Here is an 18,849-nt window from a genome sequence, read left to right on the forward strand (position 1 = left end):
GGAAAATTATAAACAAAATGAAGAAAATAAGTAACAAAATGAACAAAGTAACCTACAAAATGAACTAAATAATCAACAAATTGAACAAAAATAATAATAATAATAATAAAAAAGTGAAGAATAACCAACAAAATAATCAATAAAATGAACAACCCCAGAGCCTGCAGTGATAAGTGCAGTGAATCTGAACATATTCCATAAGAACTGATGGAGCTTTAAAATGAGTGTCTCCAGTGTCATACATCATCACAGCTGAAGGCGTTCCAATGAAATACTGTGAGTGATTTGACTTTTGGTCAGATTCTAAACATTGCAGCTATTTCTCACAGATCCAACGTCTCAGGGTGTTACAGGACAGATCATTCCATTTACCCTTCGCCGGTTTTTCTGCACAGTCCTCTTCACCGAGATTCACACCGTTACTCCCCATACCATTGTTCGGTTCCCCTTTATCCCAGAACCTGCAAAAATAATCAACAAAATTACCAGAATTATCAAGAAAATGAACAAACGTAACAAAATTATTAACAAAATGAACAGAAATGAACAAAGTAATCCATGAACTCAACAAAATAGGCAGTAAAAATTACAAAATAAGCAAAATGAGCAAAAACAAAGAAAATAAAAGAACAAACTAGTCAACTAATTGAACAAAATGAACAAAATAATCAATACAATTGACAGCCTGCACAGATGCAAAAAGCTTTAAACACTGGTGAGAAATGCTTGAAATTCAGCGTATCCCATAATAACTGATGGAGATATGAAATGAGTAAACTCAAATGGTACCAAACACATGGTCAAATATGACGCTGCATGAATTTAATTAAAGTAAATCACATTTTTTTCCCCTTACGTCAGTGTGACTGGAGATCCATCGACCCATTTCCAAGTTCCCTCATTGACACGATCAGTCAAACCGATCCAATAATAATCTTTGAACCCTTGGATGAACTCCTGTTGGAGTGAAAGAAATAGATCATTATCTATTCATGAAAAATCCAACTGAAAGAAATATTTTTCTGACAGAAAAGACTACTGCTTATTTAAGGGCGTAAAAATGACCTGAGGGTGTGATCAGTATTTATTGAATCATAACTGTGTAGATAAAAATACAGCAGGAACAAAAATGGAAAACATAATCACCAAAATGAAGAAAATAATCAACAAAAAGAACAAAATAATCAAGAAAATGAGTACAAATGACCAAAATAATGAAAAAAAGAGAACAAAAATGATCTAAATAATCAACAAAATGGCCAAAAAAATCAACAAAACGAACAGAATAATCAAGAAAATCAGCGAAAATGACCAAAACAATGAAAAAACTGAGAAGAAACTGACCAAAATAATCAACAAAAAGAACAGAATAATCCAAAATTAACAAAATAATCCATAAAATGAAGAAACATATCAAAATATCAGAAAAAAAGAAAAATTGACAGAATGACCAAAAAAAAGAAAAATTGATGAAATGACCAAAATAATCAACAAAGAGAACCAAATAAGTAATAAAATGAGTAAAAATGACCAAAATAATGATAGAATTAAAAAAATTTTTTAAAAAAAGTACAAAATAATCGCCACAATGAACAAAAACTAAACAAATAACCAGATCTGATTAAACTCATATCAGATGTTTCTAATGTCAGGAAGCTAAACCCTGCCCCCCCCCCGCCCACCACACACACACACACACACACACACTCACTCTCATGTGAAGAAAAGACAATGGGAAATAAATGTGTATGTTTACACAGATGAAGGTGTGTTTGATATCTCCACCTGTTCCTCTGTGCTGTCTATCACCACCAGATCTGCGTCTCTGTTTTTGCAGTCGTTTCTTCCTGCTTCCCAGGGTCCAGCTGTACTGGAAAAGAAGTAACAGCTGCAAAAGGACATCCTCCATCCTGCAGGACACGTTGTCTTCTGCTCTGCAAGACATGAAACCAAAACCAAATATTTCCATTGTACAAAAGAGCTGACATGAAACCACCAGAAAAATCTGAAGACAAAAACACATTTCTACCAAACTTTCATCATCGTATTCATATGAAATGTTTGACATGTTTGACGTTCCTGTCCTAGAAGGTCTTAGAAGGTTAGCTGCTATTACATTTATGGGCAGAAGGTGACAGTAGTTATAAAAGTACAACAGCACCTAGCATTAGTGGTTAGCATTAGCCCTCACCTGCTGATGAAGGATAGTTTGTGAATGTAAACATTTTCATCATGTAATTCTACTTTTTTCACATTAAAGTAAGGAAAATAAACTTTGAAGTTGTCGTGATTTACAGATTAAAATCCTATTACACTGTTGTCCATAAAGTTGGAATAAAATATGTTTTACCTCTTTTCATAAAATGAAATGTGATTTAGTCTTGATTGTAACTGGGACTCAGTTTGTAATCATTGTACTGGGTCAAAGATTATTACTGATGTGAAGAAATAGGAACAAGAAGAGAAATGTGTCTTAAAAACTTATTCCAACTTTACAGGCAACAGTGCAGTTATAGATTGCAATAAATATCATTGTACGATGCATTTTTAGGGTTCGTTTCATTTATTCATATGACGTTGTCACTAAAACACTTGCAAATTGTTTGTTTTTACTGAGTTTTACTCAACATTTAATTTTATTTTTAATCATTATTATTGTTATAATTATTATAAATGTTTATCTCTATATATTTATAATGTTCTGACCACAAATAATCATTTTAATCTGGTTTCTTCATCTCTAATTAAAAAAAAGTGGTCTGAAAACAAAATTATTCCAACTTTATGGGTAACAGTGAATTTTTACTGATGCACTCAAGATTAAAATACCCCTGAAATTAGTTTGACTGATTGTCAGTAACTTCAGTGTAATTTTTGTATTTCACAAATGAATTTATTCCTTAGGCTGCATTGGATCTTTTGGCCGGCCAGCTTTGGTCTTTGGGCTGTATGTTTCATCTTCAGTCTTGTTTTAAATTGAGTTTTATAGATTTTTTTAGTCACTCACTTTTGGGCAGAGTCTGCAGCCTCTCCACTTCCTGGTTGGCTCTGATGAGGCTGGTGTTGAGCTGGTCTCGGTCTCTAATCAGGTCTGATATCTGGTCTCTGCTGGTCTGGAGCTGCCCGTTCAGGTCTGACATCTGGTCTTTGCTGGTCTGTAGATGGTCCGTCATGTTGGCTTTGATTGAGGTCAGTTCTGCAGCTGAGATGTTTACTGCAACAATATAAAAAAAACTACTAACCCTCAAAGACCTAAACAGCTGCTATCGACCAAAACCATCTACTGATCCAAACAGTTTAATACCAGTTGATCCACTAATCCTATCAATACATGTAAATAATTGGTGTAAAATACAGTTCTTCATCTTTTCATGGTCATCAGATATGACCCATTTGGACGTTCAGATCCTCCGTAGTTACCGTGGAAACACCATCACCTTCTACAACATTGATTCACCAGTAAAACCCATGAGTTCAATTGCATCCATGTGTCTCCCCCTACTTCCCCTCTCCCCCAGTCTCTCTCTCTCTCTCTCTCTTTTTCTCCTCCTTTACTCTCTCTCTTTAACCCCAACTGGTCCTGTCAGTCGTCCATCCTCCAGGACTCTGGGTCTGCTCCAGGTTTCTGCTGTTAAAAGGACGTTTTTCTTCACCACTGTCACCGAGCGTTTGCTCCTGGAGGATTCTGTTGGGTTTCTGTAAAGAGTCTGGTTTTGACCAGCTCTATATATGGAGTAAGTGTCAGGAGATAACTTCTGTTATGACTTGGCGCTATATAAATAAATTTGATTGATTGATTTGATTGATCATTGATTGATTGATTTGAGTTAAATAAATGGCAGTTTTGCATCAGTTTTCACTCTAAAAATGTGGTGTTTCTCCACATTCCAGCTACTGTTTGCTTCATAATGAAAGTCCCAAAAACCGCCCATCCAGCATGTCCATGTGGGCCCCAGAAGGGTTCCATTTGGGCTGCATATAAGGGTCCCATGTGGGTTTGTCCACAGTTTCCATGGTGACCCCACATGTGTTTGCCCAGATCAGAATCAGAATTTCTTTATTGTCATTGTACCAAGTACAACGAAACTGAGGCAAAGCTCTCAGGTTCAGTGCAAGAATTTACAGACAGACAACAAATATCAGTAAAAGGCACAGTTATTTATATTAAAAAATAAAAAGTATTGCGAACTAAGATATTTGTAAAACATAGAATTTAAGTAGTTTGAATAACACGAGAAGTAGTGCAAATGACAAGAAAGATAAATACAGTGGGATAAATAGTGTGAAGAATAAATAATATGAGATATTCACATCTCTGATTCTTATCTGGGCAAACACATGTGGGGTCACCATGGAAACTGTGGACAAATGCAAATGGGACCCTTATATGCAGCCCAGATGGAACCCTTCTGGGCCCACATGGACACACTGGCTGTGAGTCTTTAATGAGTAGAAATGCACAAACGGAGATCAACACAGTCAATCAAATGCTTATGCTTTTGTTGTATTTCACATCTATAACACAATCTGCTTAAACAGGTTTGACTGATGTCACTAGGGTTTGTTACTGATGTTCTCTTGGATGTTCTCTTGGACAGCGTCTCTGAACTCCATAAGAGGCTGTGTGCACAGCTCAGAAACTGTAACTACACTGACCTTCACTGATGGTGGATGTTTAGTCTTAACAGTGCTATTAACTTTACGTTTGGCACACTTGCTTCTGTTCAAATATATGGAAACAATAAGGTTATTTTTCCCCTAAAACAAACAAAAAAAAAGCAAAAAATCAACTGTTTATCTGGATGGAATGTGTGATTGTACATTATTAAGCGTTGATAAATATTTAAGATCAGTAAATGCTTTTGGTTGACAGTGGATGTTTGGGTCTTTAAGGGGGAAGTGAACAATCCTATACATTTATATTTGGTGCAGCTACTTTTGTGCAAAACAATATCCAAACAGCTAGGTTCTGATCCACTAAAACAAACAAAAAGGCAAAAAAAAACAAACAAAAAAAAACCTGCTTATATGGAAGGACGGTGTGATTTTACATTGATAGCATCTGCAAAAACTACTAAACCACCTTTGTACATGAGATTTATTCAGGATATGACTTTACTTCAGTCATAAAGAGATGACACTCTGCGTTTTACACCAATGATTTACATGTATTGATAGAATTAGAGGACCATCAGGTATAGATACTTTAGGCCATTGGCTGTTTAGGTCTTTGGAGTTAAATATAATACATCACCAGACCTAAAATAATAATAAAACCAGTTGTAAAAGTCCAAAAAGAACCCATGTGAGACTGAATCTATGTGAATAAAGTCCTGTTCTTTGTGCAGTGTTTGATCCAGACTCACTGTAGACCCCGAGGCCGATGAGTCCAAACATCAGGGAACCACAGAAGAACCCCAGAAAGACAACAGCTCTACGTAAGCCCCTGTTTGAGACCTGAGGAGCTGAGGAGAGGAAACAGACCAGAGAATAAAACAGTAACACTGAGAGCAGTCTGGAAAACACTTCTATGAATCCAGGATCTATACTCTCACCTGAAGATCCCGTGTTGACATGTTTAACCTCCTCAATGTTCATGTACAGATCCTCCATCCTGGGTTTGTAAATTCAGTTCTGCAGCGATGGCCAGGTTACATGGGAGTGTCCTAACACTTCAGCTGTTTCATCTATAGAGGAAGTTATGAGTGTTTAAAATACTGAATTATCTGTTGCATTATGGGATTTAGTTGAGGTTTCTGCATATTTTCAGCTGCTTGTGGTTTGGCATTTTTAGACCTGAGAGCAGTGAATACGTGTCATGAGTCACTAATGCTTAGTTAACAGTAAAGTATATCCTACAGTCTGCTTACAGGAAGGGTGTTAGTGCGGATTTTTTTTAATTTAACCTTTATTTAACCAGGAAAAAAGATCCCATTGAGATTAAGAACCTCTGTTCCAAGGGAGTCCTGGCCAAGAGGCAGCAACACACAGTTACAACATACAATAATTTACAGGACAAGTCAAACTATGAAAAACAAGTGCAAATAATTGAGTTATTCTCTAGCACTTTGAGTTTGGATTTAAAAGTATTCAAGGAGGTCAATTCAATCCGTTTCCAGTCTTTTAGCAACACATTCCATGTGCAAGGAGCAGAGTAGACAAATGCCTTACTGCATGTGCTCTACTACCTACCAACACCTGGAAACGACTGGTAGCTCTGTTTGAATCATGTTTTTTTTTCCCTCTAGTGTTTTTAATACATTACAGCCACATATTTTATCACATAAGTTACTGATTTTTAAGTTGCACAACACCACGGTCGCCTGGATTTTAGACTCTTTTGTTAAGACTGGAAGTACGAAGTCTGAACCCAGATGCAAGACCCACAGACAAAAATACAATGTAATTGTGTTTATTAAACACAGTCAGAAAATACAGTTCACACAAAAGGATTATGGGTGAGTCTTCAGTGAAACTGCTTGGTGGATTCGTCACGGCGTCCGAACCCGAATGAGTAAGCCCATGGCCCGGGTCGGGAGCACACGAGGGGAACCCGACTAGGGGAAAACAGAGGAGAGTCAGGAGACAGACCAGGTCATGCACAGAGAGGCTAGCAGACAGGCAACAGGACACTGGGAAAAGGCAAAGTCACATACCGTTAATCCAGGCAAAAAGGTCGAACACAGGAGTGGACACTGAGGCTGAAGCACAGACAGGGGACAGGCAAAAACTCTGGTGTCAAGGAAACAATCTGGGTCAAAAACAGACAGGCAGGCAGACAAACAGGATCCGAAGAAACGCTGGTAAGTAGACACACAAGGAGAATTCGAACTGGCAACAAACATACAGAAACACAGGGCTTATATACACAGGAGGGAGGGAAGACAATGAGACATAGGTGGAACAAATCAGGGCGGGGACAGGTAATCAGACACAGGTGACACAATCAGGGAAGGGAAGTAAAAACACCAGACATGACACAAGAGGAGAACTTAACAAAATAAAACAGGAAATGACAGACAAGACAGACAAAACAGGCAGAAGTCCGGGGACTGATATGACATCTTTTAACCATCCTCAATTTGTGAGACTCGGTGACAGATGTTCTGAAATGATCTAGATTAAAACTGGAGTTCCGCAGGCCACTGTTTTACCCCCCTCCTTATTCACACTGTACACGGCTGACTATAGGCACAGTTCTGCTTTTTGTCATCTGCAAAAATGTCCTCATTTCTCAGGGTGATGACTGGGCTTACAGAGAGGAGATTGGCTTTTTTGTTAATTGCTGTGTTTCTCATTTTACAGCTCAGTGTGGAGAAAACTACAATGGTCAACAAGGGCCAAACACATTGCAACGACCCAATGCATCTCAGTTCGAGAAAACTGCGCAAATTCACAAACTCAAACACAGTCTAAACGAGGTACAAAAAGAGGAACGAGGTGCACATGAAAAAATGCACCACAAGAAACAAAAACACATGCATCATCACAAAGAAACGATGCAAAGCACAAAACTATTCAAACCAAGAAAACATCTGCAAACAAAAAACGCTGCATAACCGGTCAGTCCAACAGAAGTGCTCCAGACCTGTAGGGGGCGCTGTCAGCAGAACAGCTCAATGCACAGACACACAGGATGGAGAGAACAGCTGACTGAGTGTTTCAAACTACAGTGGGAACTGATTGAAGTTACGGCGTAGAGCTGTCATGTGACTTTTATTTGATTCCATTTGACAGTAGTCTGTTGTCTATAAACTCTGCCCCCTACAGGTTTGGAGCACTTCTGTTGGACTGACCGGTTATGCAGCGTTTGTCGTTTGCAGATATTTTCTTGGTTTGCATCGTTTCTCTATTTGCAGAGCATTTGATGGTTATGCATTTGTTTTTGTTTCTTGCAGTGCAGTTTTTCATTTGCTCCACGTTCCTCTTTTTGTACCTCGTGTAGACTTTGTTTGAGTCGGTGAATTTGCATCGTTTCTGTACTTGCAGCTGTTTTCTCTTAACTGAGGGCCTTTGCATTGTGTTTGGCCCTTGTCAGCCACCGTAGAAAACACACAATCTAATTGTAAGAGAGAAAATGGAATAAGTAACTTGACTTCCATACATTTCTGGAAGGAAATGTAACCTGTGTGCTTGCCTCTTGCCAGATCGGTGGACTTGTGGTTAGGTGCGACATAAAAGCAAGAAATATCTGCCATTCACTTCATCTGTGAATGTGTGGACTGACGCCACCACAGACTTTCTGTAGACCTGTATTCAGATGAGAAGCCCCTCCCACAGCCTGTGTCAGTCCTGTTAAAGCAGTGTTTAAATAGGCTCCTTTAATTGAATAGTTCCATGTGTCTGTGTATGTGATCCCAGGTCAGCGCATTCATTTCATAGAGAGAATTTATGGGAAGTTTTTCAGCGTCATTATTACCTCCGCCAAGCAGGTTCTGTTTTTGCTGGCATTCGTTTGTCTGTCTGTCTGTCTGTCTGTCTGTGTACAAGATAACTCAAAAAGTTATGGATGGATTTGGATGAAAATTTCAGGAAATGTTGATATTGGCACAAGGAACAAATGATGAAATTTTGGTGGTGATCGGGGGTGGGGTTGGGGGGAGACTGATCTGCCTTGGCGGAGGTCTGCGCTCTCTGAGTGCTTTTCCAGTATTAGTAGTTTTTTATATTTATTTTTATTGCATTCATTATTTATTATTTCAATTTATTTGTACTTTTAGTGTATCTGTATTAGTGTACCTTTTTTGTGTGGAGCCTTAATTATCTTAATTGTCTGCAGCTGTGCCACACAGACCACATGTGCTGTTACCATGACAACAAGCACTGCAGGCACTGAGGACACAGAGACAAGCACACTCATTTATGACTGAGACACTGTGAAACAGCTCCCGAACAGCTGCTAATTATGGGAAAACTGTAAATGATAGGTGAAAACTAACAGGATCATGAGCGTCAGACAGACCTGGGGAACACACAGATGTATGTTTTTTGTCTGTACTGTGAGAAATGACCGAGTTGTGCCATTTCACTTTAAAAAGAGCTTAGGTCTTCAAACATGGGTTCATATGGAGCTCAGGAACTGTGGCTACATTTCTGGAAAAGATCATTCACCCCCTATGTATCGTTTGGCCAGGAGGGTGAGTTGTTCAGAAAATTTTCAGGTGAATTTTCGCTGTTCCTCCACTCTAACTGATGACATCACACACTCTAACAGATGAGATTTTCAGTCAACCTAAGGGTTTTTGAAGACTCGCCAAATGAAAGGCGTAAACCCCATCCTCAAACCACAGATATTTTTGGAGAGATGACAAAAATGCATGCGTTTTACAGTTTAACTGAAGTCTATTCTGCAGTAAACATAAGCACAGTAGGAGTGAAGACATATGTTTATTGTGATGTTATGCAGACATGGTTTTGGTGTGTTCTTAGATAAAGGAAAGTGTACACTTACAGTAATGTTAAGCTGATATTCTGTTATCAGGGAGTCTGCCTAGGGGGCGCTGTTCTGGGAGTTCTGAGAGTTAAGGTGGGTGAGAGGAGTTGTCTGTAGCTACTGTGCGTTGGAACTCACTAAAAAGTTCTGAGAAAGACCCTGTACCTGTTTTGACTGATTTATTCCTTCACACACACCCATGCTGCTTACATAATCATTAATTATAGAAAGAAAAAACAAACGGTCACTCCAGTGGTCATCAAAGGTCAGCCTATTGAAACTGTGGAAACATGCAAGTACCTAGGAGTACATGTGGACAGTAAACTGAAGTGAAAGAGGAACAGTAGGCTGGGTTTAAAAAGGCTCGGTCCAGATTGTTTTTCCCAACAAAGCTCAGATGTTTTGATGTGGGCAGGAGGTTCCTAAGGGCATTGTGGCCAGTGTGTTGTTTTATGCTGTACTGTGTTGGGGCTAGGGTTAGGGTTAGGGTTAAGAGCATCACTGATAAAAAATTGAGCTGGAAATGCCGTATTGATCTTGTCTGTAAAAAAAAAAATAATAATAATAATACATAATAATTCCATATATGTTCATTTATAGTTTTGATGCCTTCAGGGAGAATCTACAACGTAAACAGTCATGAAAAAAAAGAAAAACCAGGTGAGTCCAAACTTCGGACTACCTCCTACCCACAATGCCATTGTAGAACTTCTAGATGAACGAGGGGATGATTTGGGTCCAGTCATAAGGAGGAGTCATGCAATACCTTCTATGACTAAACTCCTCCATCGTTACATTTCCTTGCATCTGGATCATTCCAGTGCACTGTTCCATTAGTGCTGGTGTATCCCAGAGCAGTTTTTCCAGCGTACTGTCTCCATGACAACAACCAGGAGCGCACACAAAATCCTCATTTAAATAAGGCGGTCTCCAAGACTTTGCACCTGTTGTCATTTACACAGGAGATCTGAGTCGATCACCCATGACACGCAAATTGATAGCGGCGCATTTTTAGCGCAAGCAAGCAAATTTGCACATGTTATTTGTGATCTTAGTAAATCAGGCCCTTAGGTTGAACAGTGAACAGGACATAAGTCACATAATCTTAAACTGAACTTCTTCATCATATTCCTGTTTTTCAGTGATCACCACACGCTGCTTTTACCAGGAATCAATTAAAGGTGAGATTCAACAGAACGTTTTTGATTCTGCAGGAAACATGATATTTTACCACAGCTGACTGTTAGTGAAGATACAAACTAATTCTATAAAATATTAATAATGAAAAAAAAAAGTAACAAGTGACTGGATAAATATTCAACAGAGGTCCAACTAACGGTGCTTCAGTCGTCTCACAACCAGTGAGTTTGGAATCACCTGAGGACAATCTGATTCAGTCTGTAACAGAATTATAGAAACTTGAAAGCAGAGGAGCTGAGGGCTCCCTTCCTCTTTTATAATAATAATTTTTAAAAAACAAAGAAGAAGTGGTGTGACAGTCTTCTTATCTCACAGTGAAATAACTTCTTGTTCTGCTTTTATAAGTTCCTGGATCTTTAAATGTCTACCCTCCATGTTACAGAACCACGTCTCCCTTTAAGAATAAGCACAGGGTCAAAGGTTAACAGGTGGAGGAGGAATTTCATTGAACCCTCAGTGACTGTGACCACCTTCTGTGACCAACTTTTCAATGATTAAACCTACCAATATGCTTTAAAAAGTAAGGAAAAGGGGACTTTCTCAGCTTTTCAGGGATACTGCGGTGTCCTGAAAACCAGTATTTTAATCAAAAGTATTCAACCTGTATTCATTTGCATGCCAGAAGTTATTTTTAGTGTAATGGGAAGATTGTACCAGAGTAACTGACTTTTTTCTCGGGAGCACCACCACAAAAAAGAACACACCCATGGAAAGTTTTGAAAACGTGGAGAAAAAAAAAAAAAAAAACCTGAATGGAAATTTTGAACATTCTGGGAAATAATTTACATATTCTGGGGAAAAAGTTACATATTTATATATCATAAACTAATACTGGGAAATAGTTGCATATGCATACACTACCAGTCCAAAGTTTGGACTCACCTGTTTTTTCTTTATTTTCATGACTGTTTACACTGGAGATTCTCACTGAAGGCATCAAAACTATAAATGAACACATATGGAATTAAGTGTGACATAACTCAAAGCATGTTTTAATTTTTAGATTCTTCAAAATAACCACATTTTGCTTTTATTTCTGCTTTGCACATTCTTGTCATTCTCTCGATGAGCCTCATGAGGTAGTCACCTGAAATGTTTTCCAAGAGTCTGGAAGGAGTTCCCAGTGATGCTGAGCACTTGTTGGTCCATCTGAGGTCCATTTTCATGTCATTTAAATGAGGAGGTGAGTCCAAACGTTGGACTGGTAGTGTATATGCTGTCCAATCCAGACAGACACCAGTAAAAACTTACCCTATCCGGGATGAAGCCAAGAAGAGAGTCTTCTGATCCAACTAGAATAATGTTCAAAATTTGTCTTAAAAAAAAAAAGAAAAGGAAAAAAAGGAAAAAGAAATATTTTGTCATATAAAAAGTGGGAAAAAAATCCACTTGTTTCTGCAGATATCAACTCAGTGTTTATTTTGTGTATGAATAAACACTTTATGCGGCTCGAATTCTGCTCGATGTCTGAGTTTGTCTTTGACTCCACTATCTAGATGGGAGTACAGAGACATAAATTCAACATTCCAGAGCACAGTGTGGAAAAACGTCATAGAGACCAGAGATGTCCACCACCTGCGGCCGTAAAACTTCCACAACAATACCACATGTGTATTACCTGGGCCCACTGACGATCTATGGTGAATGTGTTTAAGCATTAGTGCTGATTCATTATTATTACTTCATTTCAAGATAAGATAAGATAAACTTTATCGATTCCCCCACGGGGGAAATTCAACTGTACAGCAGCACAAGACAATAAACATCAAATACAATAGAAAATAAAGAGAAGATAAAAATAAAAAATAAAATAAATTTGTTAAAGTGACTAATTTGTTAAAGTGACTGAGTGACACAAATTTTGATGTATAGGTGGAGAATTTTGGACCCAAAATGTGGAACAGGGAGCAGAGGTAGATTTAAAGAACAAAAACAGGACTGGCTGGATGAAAACAGGATTTTACAAAGGCATGCATGTTTTATTTTGAATTTACAGATTTAGGATTCTAGTTTATAACCAACAAAATGACAAAACTGAATAAAATTGACAAGTTGTTCTGGTTTTGTTTGGTTTTGCTGTTTGCCCCAACTTGAATAAAGGCACAAACGTCTGCTGGAGGTTTGGGCAACTGGACTTCACTTGAAAGATAAAGATTCCCAGGATGACTTTTTCCTCTTTTTTTTTTTTTTTTTTTTAAATTAAAGCTCAGAGGCACAGGTTGTTTGGTGCACATGCACTGAACGCAGTCACATTCTTTAGTCTTTAGGTGGAAAACCTTTCAACAATAAACAACACAGAAACAAACAACAATTAATTGACCAACAAATGCAAAATGCTATAAATACAAAATCACCATCATATAGAAAAATAGATATTTACATGTAGATAAAATACAGTACAAAAATTGTTTAATTTAAATTGATAAACAGGAAGTGTATATTTAACATGTCTGAATAAACAGAATAAGTAGAAGTAGAAAATCCAATTAGTTGCACTCAATTAACATTATTTAAACCCAACAAACTCACTACTATGACTATAATTAACTGACATAGTTAAACAACTGGAATCCTGTGCCCAGGCGAATTACTTTTACGATACATGATTATTTTTAATATAAAACACAAATAACCCAACTGTTTAACAAAAACCACCCACCGCTGCAGTTACAAACAGGCAGCTTTAAGTTTAACCCTTCAATCACCATTTTGCGCTCCGGTGCGCTCACACACAACCTTTCACCAATCAAGAAATTTAACAAAAGGAACAAAACACTCAACAAAATAAACAAAATAATCAAGAAATGAACAAAAACAATAAAAAAGTGAAGAATAACCAACAAAATCATCAATAAAATGACCAACCCCAGAACCTGCAGTGATAAGAACAGCGATATTGAACATATTCCATAATAACTGGTGTAGCTTTAAAAGGAGTATCTCCAATGTCATACACCATCACAGCTAAAGGCGTTCTAATAAAATCCTGTGTGTGACTTTTGGTCAGATTCTAAACACTGCAGCTATTTCTCACAGATCCAACGCATCGGGACGCCACAGTGCCGATCATTCCATTTACCCTTCGCAGTTTTTTGTCCACAGTCCTCCTCATACAAATGCATACCATTACGCGCCTTACCGTTGTTCGGTTCCCCCGGATTCCAGAACCTGCAAAATAATTAACAAAATGAACAAATGTAACAAAATTATCAACAATATTCATAAAATTGAACGAAATGAGAGACAATATGCACATTAAATGATGAAAAAAATCAATAAAATGAAAAAACAAAAAACAACAAAATAACAAAATGAGTGAAAATAACCAACTTGATCAACAAACTGAATAAAAATGAACAAACCAATGGACAAAACGAACAATAATTTTAAATTTTTTTTTCACAAAATTAACAAAAACAAAGAACATAATTAACAAAATGAACAAAACTAATCATTTAACTGAACAAAATAATCCACAAAACGAACAAAACAAGCAAAACACTAAGAAAATAAGTGAAAATGACCAAATTAATCAACAAAATGAACAAAAAAGAATGAAACAATTGACAAAATGAACAATAATAAAGTAATTCACAAAATAAACAAAAAACAAACAAAATGAACCAACTAATCAAATAATTGAACGAAAATGAACTCAATAATAGACAAAATGAACAGAGTGATCAACAAATTGAACAAAAACTGACATAATAATTCACAAAATGAATAATAATACAGAAAATAATCAACAAAATGAACAGCCTGCACAGATAAGAACAGCTTTTAACACTGGTGAGAAATGCCTGAAATTCAACGTATCCCATAATAACTGATGGAGAAATGAAATGAGTAAACTCCAGGGATACCAAACAAATGGTCAAATATGACGCTGCATGAATTTAACCAAAATAAAAAACATTTTTTTCCTTACTTCAGTGTGACTGAAGATCCATCGACCCATTTCCAGGTTCCCTCGCTGACAAGATCGTTCAAACCGATCCAATATTCCTGTTTGAACCCTTGGATGAACTCCTGTTGGAGTAGAAAAATAGATCATTATTCATTAATAAAAAAATCCAACTAAAAGTATTTCTCCGACAGAACATACTACTGTTTATTTAAAGGTGTAAAAATGACCTGGTGGCATGATCAGTATTTACTGTAAAATAACTGTGAGGGAGAATGCACTGATAAATCCATTGATAACAAAACAAAATGAACAAAAAAGAATGAAATAATCAACAAAATAAAAATAGAAAAATCAAGAAATTGAACAAATATTAACAAAATATTAATTTCAACCCTGTAAAACCAACACAGATGAAGGTGTGTTTGATATCTCCACCTGTTCCTCTGTGCTGTCTATCACCACCAGATCTGCGTCTCTGTTTTTGCAGTCGTTTCTTCCTGTTTCCCAGGGTCCAGTTGAACTGGAAAAGAAGTAACACCTGCAAAAGGACATCCTCCAACCTGCAGGACATGTTTTCTCTGTAAGACATGACACCAGAATAAAATATTAGAAGAACATCCTGGAACAACCAGACTCAGGAACTCGTTCTTTCTCTCCTCCATCAGGCTCCTTTACAGCTGACAGGAGTCTACAATTACGCATTGTCTGTTTTATCTTGTACTATGTCCTTGGGTATCCTAAAAGGCGCTTATAAACAACATTTCTTATTATTATCAGCCATACTGACTGTTAACAGTGTTTACACCTCAACTGTGATACTGTTTATGCACCTTTTATATATATTTATATATATATACTGTAATTTTAATCTGGTTTCTTCATCTCAGTCAAAATGAAAAAACAAAAAAACCCAGAAAAACTCAACAATAAAAACAGCAAAAAGAAAAAAAAAAGGTATATGTCTGAAAACAAATTTATTTCAACTCTATGGGTAACAGTGAATTTTTACTGACTCTGAGCTGTAATGAGTTTTCACTTCAAAAAGCTCAAAATTCATCCTGTTGGGTGGGACTGGACTCTACAGAAGCGTATTGCATTCACACAAAAACATAAATTTGGCTCCGTTTTTCTGAATTAACAAGATAATTATCTCGTAATTACAAGAAAAAATAAGTTACAAAAAAATCGGCTCTGTTTTTCTGAATTAATAAGATACTGTTTTCTGAAAAACTGTAAATTGGGCTGTGTTTATCTGTGTCAGTGGGACAGTAGTGCTTCTGTCCAAGCAGAAGTTCTCTGTTGTTGGAAGTGTCTGATCCAGGATGGAGCTCCTTCTACCTGTGCTGCTGCTGAAAACCCTTCAGGGGAGCGTGAAGTTGGTTCCATTTTTGTAACCGGTTCCGTTTAAAGATCATGGAACTAGTTTTGTTCACAGAACACAGAACCAAGCTGTGCTCCGACCTCCAAGCCCCGCTGAGCGCCCTCAGGGACCGGCGCTCAGAGCCTGTAGTCCGTCTTCCTGCAGGGCACGACGCAGCGATGTGGGAGTTGGAGTTGGTATTAATGAAGTCAAATAAAATGACATTCACCAGCATTACAGAAAATATAAAGAGCAGAAGAGTGCAAATGTGTTTTAATGTATTTGTCGGACCTGATGGAGAGCTTTACTCAGAACTAGATCTGTGGAGGAGCGGCTTGGTGTCCCGGTCCACTGCGGTTTAGAGCCCCTCCCAGACCCACAGGAGGCGGGGCTTTGAGGGCACTCAGCGGGGCTTGGAGGTCGGACCACAGCTTGGTTCTGAGTTCTGTTAACGAAACTAGTTCCATGATCTTTAAACGGAACTGGTTCCATAAACGAAACCGGTTACAAAAACGGAACCAACTTCACGCTCCCCCGAAGGGTTTTCAGCAGCAGCACAGGTAGAAGGAGCTCCTGCCTGGATCAGACACTTCCAACAACGGAGAACTTCTGCTTGGACAGAAGCACCACTGTCCCACTGACGCAGATAAACACAGCCCAGTTTACAGTTTTTCAGAAAACACTATCTTGTTAATTCAGAAAAACAGCCGAATGTATTGTTTTATGTGAATGCAATACACTTCCATAGGACTCTGACATCCTTGCTTTAACTTCATCTTCAGTCATGTTTAAATTTGAATTTTGTGGATTTTTTAGTCACATACTTCTTTTGGACAGAATCTGCAGCCTCTCCACATCCTGATTGGCTCTGATAAGGTTGGCGTTGAGCTGGTCTCGGCCTCTAGTCAGGTCTGATATCTGGTCTCTGCTGGTCTGGAGCTGCCCGTTCAGGTCTGATATCTGGTCTCTGCTGGTCTGGAGCTGCCCGTTCAGGTCTGATATCTGGTCTCTGCTGGTCTGGAGCTGCCCGTTCAGGTCTGATATCTGGTCTTTGCTGGTCTGGAGCTGCCCGTTCAGGTCTGATATCTGGTCTTTGCTGGTCTGGAGCTGCCCGTTCAGGTCTGATATCTGGTCTCTGCTGGTCTGGAGCTGCCCGTTCAGGTCTGATATCTGGTCTCTGCTGGTCTGGAGCTGCCCGTTCAGGTCTGATATCTGGTCTTTGCTGGTCTGGAGCTGCCCGTTCAGGTCTGATATCTGGTCTCTGCTGGTCTGGAGCTGCCCGTTCAGGTCTGATATCTGGTCGTCACTGGTCTGGACATGGTCTGTCACATTGGCTTTTACTGAGGTCAGTTCTGCAGCTGAGATGTGTACTGTAACAATATAAAAAAAAAAGTTGTTTCCATCCACTACTAACCCTCAAAGACCTAAACAGCCACCATCAACCAAAACCATCTACTGATCTAAACTGTTTAATATCTGTCGATCCACTAATCCTATCAATACATGCAAATAATTGGTGTAAAATAGTTTGTGTCTTTTCATAGTCATCGGATATGACCCATTTGGATGTTCAGAGGCTCTGTAGTTACCATGGAAACACTGTCATGTTCTACAAGATTGATTCACCAGTAAAACCCATGGAGTTAATTAAATGGCAGTTTTGAATCCATTTTCACTTTAAAAATGTGGTGTTTCTCCACATTCCAGCTACTGTTTGCTTCATAATGAAAGTCCCAAAAACTGGTAGACTTGGAGTCTTTAATGTGTAGAGATGCACAAACAAAGCTCAACTCAATCAATCAAATGCTTATGCTTTGTTGTATTTTACATCTATAACACAATCAACTTAAACAAGTTTGATTGATGTCACTAGAGTCATTTGTTTATAAGTCAAAGCTGTCAAACTTGTTTTAGTTCAGGGGCCACATACTGACCAATATGATCTACAGTAAAACAAAAACAGAACAACCTATAAATAATGACGCCAAAAAAACCCAAAAACATATGTGTGTGTGTGTGTGTGTGTGTGTGTGTGTATATATGTCAGGGTAGAGACTGCGATCTGGTAGGATCGGCGATTCTACCAGTAGAGACTCCGATCGTAGTCTCTTCTGGTAGAAACTCCAATCCGAACCCTAACCCTTCTACTGGCAGGATCGGAGTTTCTACCAGTAGAGACTACGATCGGAGTCTCTACTGGTAGAATCGCCGATCCTACCAGATCGCAGTCTCTACCCTTACATACATATATATATATATATATATATATATATATATATATATATATATATATATACACATATATATATATACATATATATATATATATATATATATATATATATATATATATATATATATATATATACATACACACACACACATGCCCTGCTCCATGAATGTCTTGTTCCAGTAGCCAATTTCACATCAGGTTCAGCGTTGTACCTCATCCACAGTACAAAGATGCTACGGCAAGGGGGAGGAGCCAGGACGAAAGGCCAGCTTGGGGGTGGTTTCACCATCGCCCCCAAATATTGAGACTGGGTACGAAGCCCCAAAGACAGACAGACTGAATGCAAGGGCAGCTGACCTGAGAGAGAGAATCATGAAGTCCTGGGGGAGCTCAACTACCTTCTGCTTGCCAAGGCTAAACACAGTACCAGACCAGTCTGTACTGGAAGACTTGAGCACCGCACTCCTAACTATCCCTACCAATACCATCACTGAGACCAATCAGCTGATGTATGCAGCAGCAACAGTCATCCTAAAGATGCTTGGCTACAAGATGAACAGCATAAGTAGTAGCCAGAAGGAGTGAATTGCCCCATGGAGGAGAAGGCTAGAGGCAAAGATTGTGGCGGCACAGAGAGAAGTCAGCCTTCTAACAGAACTAAGCAGAGGTGTGAATCTAAGGAAAGAGCTGCCCAGGAAATATAACAAACTGTC

The 18,849-nt window shown here is 38.3% G+C and overlaps 2 protein-coding genes across 2 annotated transcripts in view; one reads left to right on the forward strand and one right to left on the reverse strand.

Annotated features, from left to right (window-relative positions):
- Positions 1-18,849, forward strand: part of LOC115412810 (deleted in malignant brain tumors 1 protein-like) — an 83,823-nt gene that overhangs the window by 18,360 nt on the left and 46,614 nt on the right. The window lies entirely within an intron of this gene.
- On the reverse strand, positions 254-5,678 carry LOC115412607 (CD209 antigen-like protein C). Its single transcript, XM_030125202.1, has 6 exons — positions 5,556-5,678; positions 5,367-5,465; positions 3,008-3,214; positions 1,786-1,934; positions 857-957; positions 254-461 (listed from the first exon to the last, which is right to left on the reverse strand). The coding sequence occupies exons 1-6, from the start codon at positions 5,611-5,613 to the stop codon at positions 317-319; spliced, it is 759 nt and encodes a 252-aa protein (XP_029981062.1). The 5' UTR covers positions 5,614-5,678; the 3' UTR covers positions 254-316.

The sequence above is a fragment of the Sphaeramia orbicularis genome, chromosome 21 (assembly GCF_902148855.1).
Source record: "Sphaeramia orbicularis chromosome 21, fSphaOr1.1, whole genome shotgun sequence".
Taxonomy (NCBI): domain Eukaryota; kingdom Metazoa; phylum Chordata; class Actinopteri; order Kurtiformes; family Apogonidae; genus Sphaeramia; species Sphaeramia orbicularis.

What these genes read in the sequence shown, in the direction of transcription:
- LOC115412607 (XM_030125202.1), bottom strand. Translation starts at nt 5,613, where the DNA reads ATGGAGGATCTGTACATGAACATTGAGGAGGTTAAACATGTCAACACG. An exon ending in TAGACAGCACAGAGGAACAG is followed by an intron (nt 958 to 1,785) that starts GTGGAGATATCA and finishes TCACTCCAACAG; the next exon opens with GAGTTCATCCAAGGGTTCAA. An exon ending in GGATCTCCAGTCACACTGAC is followed by an intron (nt 462 to 856) that starts GTAAGGGGAAAA and finishes TTATTTTTGCAG; the next exon opens with GTTCTGGGATAAAGGGGAAC.